The sequence below is a fragment of the Cyprinodon variegatus genome, unplaced genomic scaffold (genome assembly GCF_000732505.1).
Source record: "Cyprinodon variegatus isolate N-32 unplaced genomic scaffold, C_variegatus-1.0 Scaffold1077, whole genome shotgun sequence".
In the NCBI taxonomy this organism is placed as follows: Eukaryota; Metazoa; Chordata; class Actinopteri; order Cyprinodontiformes; family Cyprinodontidae; genus Cyprinodon; species Cyprinodon variegatus.
This window is the reverse complement of record NW_015151530.1, coordinates 16206-24993: the sequence shown is the minus strand read 5'-3', so window position 1 is coordinate 24993 and position 8788 is coordinate 16206. Positions and strand designations below refer to the sequence as shown.

The 8788-nt window shown below is 36.2% G+C and overlaps 1 protein-coding gene across 1 annotated transcript in view; it reads left to right on the top strand.

Annotated features, from left to right (window-relative positions):
- Nucleotides 1–8788, top strand: part of LOC107101284 (thrombospondin type-1 domain-containing protein 7A-like) — a 96491-nt gene that overhangs the window by 78609 nt on the left and 9094 nt on the right. The window contains exons 17-19 of the mRNA XM_015400141.1: nucleotides 155–237; nucleotides 2565–2778; nucleotides 6901–6988. Coding sequence (XP_015255627.1) covers nucleotides 155–237; nucleotides 2565–2778; nucleotides 6901–6988 — 385 coding nt within the window. The remainder of the gene's footprint in view (nucleotides 1–154; nucleotides 238–2564; nucleotides 2779–6900; nucleotides 6989–8788) is intronic.

Below are 8788 nucleotides of genomic sequence, written 5' to 3'. Positions count from 1 at the left end.
GTGGTTAGCCCCGCCCCTGATGGCAGGTGGTTAGCCCCGCCCCTGATGGCAGGTGGTTAGCCCCGCCCCTGATGGCAGGTGGTTAGCCACGCTCCTGATGACGGGGCTCAAGTAGAATGATGTCATTTTAATATTTTGTGTTTTTGCTTTGCAGGAGGGTGTCTGGCAGCAGTCAAGCCAATAGCAGATCGATCCTGTGAACCGCCCTGTACCAAGCCATGGTCTTTGTGCACCGAGGTGAATGCAAACAGTTAAAAGATGTCATTACATTCAGTTTATTGAATTAAAATAAGCTGAAGGTATATTGAATGGTGGGCCTCAAAATGTAGTAATCATCATATGTGAGACATTCAGAAAATAATACAGACCAGAAAGAACGTCTGTCCTGGGATGTCTCAGAAGCTTTTTTCGTACATTAATAATAAAAAAATAATCTATAAATGACACTTTTTTTAGAGTAACCTTGCTTTTTCGTCACATTTTGTCATTTCAGTCCTATTTTCGAATGCATTTTGTGTTTTTTACAGATTTTATATTTTCAGCTTTGTTATTTCTGTCTTATTTAGATTTAGTTTCACAAATGGTGTTCTTTTCAAATGTCACCTTCTCTTTGCTTCATGCCCCGTTTAAACATTTGCTTCCAGCAGACCAATAGCAACGCTTCCTGGCACCTCACTCCAGAGGAAAGCCCCATCCCTAGAACTGGAGGGAATGGCTGCGTCCGAAGGCCCGCTCTAATTCCTATATAGGTCACTATATAGTGGTTACGCCATTTTAAATGAGTGTACGAACGTCTAGTGGATGAAAAAGTAGTGAACTCAATATTTCCCACACTGCATCTTGAGACGTAGTGATCATCTATGGTCACTAAAGGAGAAGATATCTCCCAGAATACTTTGCGAGAGCTCTCCTTGCAAAGCATCATGGGATTTGTTGTGGCAGTGACAAATAACAGAGATGGCACAGTTATGTGACCAAAGGATGGTGAAAAGTAGTGATCATCTTTCCAAACAGTTAACTGAGTTCACTATTAAGTCCACCATAGTTTCCCCGCTCTATAAAGTGATGGAGGGATTTAGGGGTTAGGGCGGACGTTCAGACAGGCTTAGTGACCTGGACAATTCAGTTTGAGAAGTTACATTTGTAAAAGTAAATCTGAAAAACTGAAATTTGACAAAACGAAAATGTAAAATCTGTAAAATCATTGGGAAAAAGTATAATATGAAAAAAAAAATAATTTGATAAACATTTTTCAAAGCTTAATTTCTGGATTGCATTTTTTTTTTTTTTTGTTGCAATTTACAATACGTATTTTTGTTATTTCCATTTAGAATACTTGATCTATGATTGCCCAAATAACAGAACAAATGTCCCTTCATATTAATGCTGAGTGCTGAAACCCAGCAGCTTCAAAGATGAACCTTTAATAGCAAAACAGATGGGGAAGCATGGGGCAAAGAGAAGAAGGGGCGGGGCTTCAGCTCAACAGCGAGAGTAGATTGATGAGGTCACTCAAGAAAAAAGATTTTTATCTCAATTCGTTTCTTTTCCCAGATTACATAAAGAAAAATAATAAACAGTTGTTGAGTGACTGCCAAGTGTTTGGAAGCAGTGCGACGACATGAAGACGTTCGCAAACAGCCGACGTCCTGCTGTGTTAAACAAAGCAGAGAACAATAAACGTACTGAAGGAAAAGGTCGACTCGACTTGTTTCATATTTTCCCCCAAACATTTGGGATAAAACACCATCTTCAGCATAAGGTTTCATCCTCCTCTGTATTCCCTGCTGTCTTTAAATAATCTCAATCCCCTGGATTGAGATTATACCCTTCATCTGCCCAAATTCAAATACACATGTTCAGATTAACAAATAGGATTTTTCTAAAAGCGATTACATACTCTCCCATAATCTAATGTTTTCAAGCCCTGATCAGTATTTATATCTAAAGGACAATCTTTTTGAGATTGTTTTTCAATTCCAGATTCATCATTTTCACCTAAATAGAGCTAATATCCATCCTTTTTCACACCCCTTCCGTCTCCCATAGATGCACATTTATCTGAATGCAGCGTTAGCAACATTAGCAGTTAGCCGTGGCTGGTTAGCCATTGCTTCCTGGTCTCTGACACAGCAGGTAAAAGGCTGAGTTGCTAAAAAGCAACCTGGGTGCAATTGGTTCCACTCTGAGCTAGTGTTCAATTAAATCTCTACATAGTGTATATCTTACCCCAGTTTTTGTAATAACTCTGAAAGTGCAAAAAAGAGAAACATTTGTCTTTTTTTAAGACCAAAATAAATCATAAAACTTCGTCAAACTTTGAAGCATTGGTATTGTTCAATTTATTCATTTGAACCCATTAAGTTATAGTTTAAAATTGACTTTAATTAAAACTTCATCAATCCAAAGAAAACAGTGCAGGAACTCCCCCTAGTGGAATGCCACGGAAAACCACTTTTAATAAATCTTGATCAGCACATGAGCATCCTAGGGTTTTCTGTTGTTTACACTCAGTTTTATGCTTGATAAAGTAACATGTTTCTGTTAAACCTGCACTGCTTTAGGCAGGTGTGTGCGGCTGTGAAGAGGGCTACACCGAGGTGATGACGTCCGACGGTGTGTTGGATCAGTGCACCGTCATCCCGGTCCTGGAGATCCCCACTGCAAGCGACACCAAAGCGGACGTGAAGACGATCCGAGCATTCAGCCCCATCCAGCCTGCAGCCAGCGCCCCGGGCAGAGCGGGCAGAACCTGGTTCCTGCAGCCGTTCGGTCCAGGTAACTCCATCGCTCTCTACCTGCTGGGCAGATTTCAGATCAAAGCCGTCAAGTTTTAAAGACCATTACTATTAATTGGATGAAGGCTGACCCTCCTACGATCTCTCAGTGGATACAGAAAGTAAAAAATGTTTACATGATGGAATATATGGCTGCCCAATTACAGCTAAAAGTACCTGGATTCATGAGAAGATCGACCCAAGTTACTAAATATCTGGCTTAAGACCTTGTTTGGAGTACAGACCTAGATAAGATATGTGCTATACCCTTTACACTATTGCTCTCACTGGAAAAAATGGAAATCTAGAGAAGTATTTTTTTCTTAAAATAAGTGCATTTGTTCTTAAATTGAGGATATAAAAGAGACATCTTGCCAATGGAACAAGACGATTTACACTTAAAATAAGAAAACACAATTGCATTGTTTTATTTCAAGTGCATATTATCTAATTATCTTATTTTAAGAGTAAAAACACTCATTCCATTAGCAAATCATCTCATTTACCTACTCAAATTAAGGCTAAATACACTTAATTTAAGACATTTTTACTCATTTCTAGATTGTCGGACAGATTAGCACTAATACGAATGATTAATTAATTAATTACTTTAATTTTTCTATCTGTCTGTTTTTTCATGTTCCTCTTTGTTATTCTAATTGCCTGTTATTCTGCATTTCAGGCAGTAAAGTAAAAAAACATAAATAAAGTACATCCAGAAAAAACAAAAAGAGAAAATTTTCATTTGGAGCAGAAGGAAGAATAAAGGGCTGCCCAGTGCCGTGCAGCAAGATGGTTCTGGGTTCGATTCTGGGGTATTTCTGCATGGAGTTTGCATGGTCTCCCTGAGCATGCCTGGGTTCTCTCAGGGTACTCCGACCTCCTCCCACAGTCCAAAACCATGACTATTAGGTTAATCGGTTCTCTAAAAGTCCCGTTAGGTGTGAGCGTGTGTGTGAATGGTTTGTCTCTGTGTTGCCCTGCGATGGACTGGTGACCCGTCCAGGGTGGACCCCACCTCTCACCCATTCACTGCTGGAGAGAGGCACCAGCACCCCTCGTGACCCCACTTGGGATAAGCGTGTTTGAAAATGGATGGATGGAAGAAAAATGCATAAATGCATATAGTCATTTTTTCTTAAAATAAGTGCATTTTTTTTATTGAATTATGGATGTAAGTGAGACTAAAACTAAACGGAAGCTTAAGGGGGGGTTTGTGCTTTCTATGTGACAGCTCCGAAAATGTGGAATTACCTTCCAATGAGAAATAAAAAGTCTACCTCTCTGCATGCAATGGAAAAAAACAAAAACTAAATCTGAATAAGTCATTTTTACTAAATTTAAATTAAGTTTCTTAAATTAAATTAACACTTTGCCAAAGGAACAACACAATTTACATTTAAAATAAGAAAAAACAATTGCATTGTCTTATATTAAGTGCATAATATCTAATTACCTTATTTTAAGAGTAAAAATACTCATTCTATTGGCAAATCATCTTATTTACCTGCTCAAATTAAGGGTTAATACACTTAATTTAACACTTTTTTACTCATTTTTAGATCGTTTTTGCAGTGAAGTCCTGTTATAAAGTCAAAAAGTACGCTGATCTATAAATAAGTAAGAATGTCTTAAATTAAGCGTATTTACCCTAAATTTGGAATGACTATTTTTACACTTACAATAAGATAATTAGATAATATCTACTTGCATCAAGACACGCTTTTAATCTTCTTTTAAATATAAATTGTCTTGTTCCATCGGCAAAGTGTCTCACTTACCTCCTCAATTCAAGAAACAATTCACTTATTTTAAGAAAAAAAGACTTTTTTAGATTTAATTGTTTCCAGCGTAAGAATAGATGTTTATAAAATCTTTACTGGTTTTATGAACTGTGTTTTTGCTGGTTAATTAGGTGGTTTTTTTCCTGGTGAAACATTTTCTACCTCCATCACAATGGTTGGAAATACTGAGTGCAGACTGATGAGCTAGAAGGTTTAACTCTGATTTTAATGCAGATATTTGTTTGTTGATGCGTTTTCATTTCTGCACCCAAGGCCTATTGCATCCTTTTAACATCTTCTAGATCTTATTTCTAGAATACCTTACAAAGAGCCACATCTAGCTGTGTTTCCATTGACCGTCAAACTGCTCAAATTGAAATAATATGTAGAGCACTGGAAAAATTTAAATCTTCTTGAAATAAGTGCATTTGTTCTTGGATTGAGGAAGTAAAAGAAACATTTTGCCAATGGAACAAGAAAACTTAGACTTAAAATAATAAAACTTATTATTTCATGTGCATTTTATCTAATTGTCTTATTTAAGATTAAAAATTCTAATTTAATTGGCACATTTTTTCAATTACCATTCTAATTAAGGGTAAATACACTTAATTTAAGTCATTTTTACTCATTTCTAGATCGTTTTTCCAGTGAAGTTTGCCTGATGCAAACACGGCTGCTTCCATCATCCATCTTCTCCCGTTCATCCATCAGGGTCAGGGGGGGCTGGTGCCTGTTTCCAGCAGTCTATAGGTGAAGGGTGGGGTCCACCCTGCAGGGAAAACAGCTTTTCAATAGATATTTGCTAGTTATATTGTTTGAATTGTAAATAAAATGTTAATCTAAGCTATTTTTTCTAAAATAAGTGCATTTTTCTTGAATTAAGCAGTCACTATGCCAATAAAACAAGATTTTTTTTTAACAATTTATATTTAGAATAAGAAAACACAATTGCATTGTCTTATTTTGAAGTGCCAAGTATCTAATTATTTTATTTTAAGAGAAAAAATACTAATTCCATTAGCAAATCATCTTATTTTCCTGCTCAAATTATATGGCCCCCGTTTTTAAACTAAAGCAGTCAAAAAGTAAAGCAACAATTATGGTTATTTAGCGAGTTTTAAAAGAAAAAGAAGGGTGTTATTTTTTTCTCATTCATTTATAAAAATCATACTTTGGTAAATAAATATTTCGCTTAGAGCTAAATATTAAGTTTGCTAATTAAATATTCAGTTTTTTATACATTTTTATAAATAATGAATGACATGGCTTGGAAAAGATAAACCCTCTATTTTTCTCTTAAAACACACCAAATAACCATAAATATTGCTCCTAATTTTTGACTCCTTAACTTTACAAACGGCGCCCCATAAAATTAATAGTAAATACACTTAATTTAAGAACTTTTTTTACTTATTTCTAGATTGTTTTTGCAGTGTATTGTTTGAATTGTATTTAACATTCTAAAAAAATGTAAATATAAGTCATTTTTTCATAAGTCTTTTTCTTGATTTGAACACTTTGCCAATGGAACAAGATCATTTGCATAAAAAAAAAAGAAAAGAACTTTTGCAGTCTCTTATTTCGAGTGTATCATTTCTAATTGTTTTATTTTTAATGGTGCTAATTCCATTGGCGGATCATAATAATATCACCTGCTCAAATTAAGGGTAAATACACTTAATTTAAGAAATTTTTACTCCTTTTCAGAACATTTATAAGATCTGCAGAAGAACGCCATGAAACTGTTCATATTTATCAGCAGGAAGGTTTGCTTTAGAGTTATGACTGAAATGATTCTGTGATGGGAAATTAGCTCAGTACTTTCAGAGATCCCACATCCATCCAAAGGTTGCTTCTCTAAATGTCTCCATCGTTGCTTTTTCTTATTGTTATATTGTTATTAATAAGGAACAGCCGTGTATAATGTGATGGGTGGGACTATGAACAGGATGGGTGCTTTTATTGATTTTAAAACCTGCTAAAAGGCTTCATATATTAAACTGACAGATGTTTCACCTTTATTTTCCCTTTTTTTTTAATACAGTTTTACTCTAATAACATTCTTTAACTCCCCAACATGTTAAATGGTGAAAAATAATTCAAGCACAAACTCCTTTTTATTAGTTTCAGTAAAGGAGTGCAGATCTAACTAACAGTAAGAGCTCTACTGCCCCCTCCAGGTCAAACAGTGAACTGCAGTAGCAGGAAATGACTGTAATCAGTAGTGATTAAATGCTAATAAACATTTGAATTTGTTGCATAAAATCTCTATTTTTCAGCGTATTTAGAACACCCTGCAGGCCTTTAATAACATGAGTGTTTGTCTCTCTGTGCAGATGGGACCCTGAAGACCTGGGTGTACGGAGTGGCAGCCGGCGTGTTCGTTTTACTCGTCTTTATAATCTCGATGACATATCTAGCCTGGTAAGGAACCCAATTCTTTACAGTTAGTGTTCCTGTTTCGTCTTCGTTTCATTACCTGTGTTGCCTTTTATCAACGTTGAGTGATGTGATGGAGGTGAAAGAAAAAGGTCAAAGTTCATGAAAAAGCAAAGAGATGTCTGGGATTTGGTCATGTAAATACGGATCGTTGTCGGTTGTTTATCTGTCCTCTTGAATTTAAATTCTCTATTTCCAAAAGTGGCAACAATTGACAGAAAATTCAGCTTCAGTCAAATCTCAGCTATTGTTATTCAGTCACATCACACTAATGAAAGATTTATTTATTCAGTTTTTACACTCAAACAGGATGACAGTGACAGTTGGGGTTTGAGGCAATAATGAGTGAAAATGCTGCCACCAGCGTTGATTTCACAGTCAATCATTTCCAGTCCCTCATGAAGCAACCAAAGCTCTCCATTTGCAATTTTGCTTTATATTCTAAACTGGGACAATGCAATCCTTTAAAATCAGTGGAAGTTCTACAGCCTGTAGCTCTATATTGGACTAAAGCAATAGTTCCTGCTTCAATAGCCCATTAAAAACAAACACAAGTTACCCAAACAGCAACTGTTCAGTTTTCAGTTTTTTATGTTATTTATGCAACAGTTCAGAAATAAATGTTGTTTAAAGGTGATAGTGAAAAGTTTAACTCCTCTCAGTCAGTAGGTGGCGCTCGCATCCACCAGCTCTAGTTCTATACTGTTTGCCCTCTGACTGCTAATGTCTGCCATTAGCAAATGTTGAACTAAGCTTTCAGCAGTAACCTCCATGGGGCTTCTGAGCCCCTCTGATTCTTCAACACCAACACTCAAAAGCTCAACCGGTGTTCCGCCTCATTTTGAGTTTTTTTTGTTGTTTTTCAGTTTAAATCTGAAGAAACAGCTCAATCTGAATCAACACTAAAGCCACCATGGAAGTGGGTCAGCAGTCAGCCATGATAAATGTATATTAAACACCGCAGACATATTTATATAAGAGTAGACCCTGCATTGACTGTCGCGGCGCAGGAATTACGGGCGCCATCTTGGGGAGGTTGACCTGCTCCTCTAACCTGCTGCTTCAAGCAGAACAGGAGAAAGATGCTTCAGCACTGCAGCATATTTTTGTTTAAATCAACAGACTGTTGACATCAGGACTCGAAGAATAACTTCATGAAGGCCTCAGAGCACAGTAGATATGCACTACATAGAATAGAAAGTCCCTTTATTGTCCCACAGTGGGTAAATTGTGGTGTTACGTCAGCAAAAGATTACAGCAAAACAGGTCACACAAATGTGCATAGAAATTATAGAATAACCCTAATCCTAGTTTAAAAAAAATCTAATCTGATTTTATTTAAGCCCTTAAAAACAACAGCAGCTGAACAAAACGCTGTAAGGACAAAAAAATTGGTAAAACATAAAACAGTATAAATAACAAACAAAAATAGCATTCACATAAAATATTAAATATAAATAAATATATCTAAAAACATAAACAAATAAAATACCGTACTGTAGAGTTTTTACAAATACGAATACAGTGCATCTGCAAAATAGATAATCCATATACAGCTGTGAACATTTTTACAATATAGTTATATAGAGATACACAAACACACATATATTTATATATAGATATACACTCCCCGGCCACTTTATTAGGTACCCCATGCTAGTAACGGGTTGGACCCCCTTTTGCCTTCAGAACTGCCTCAATTCTTGGTGGCATAGATTCAACAAGGTGCTGGAAGCATTCCTCAGGGAGTTTGGTCCATATTGACATGATGGCATCACACAGTTG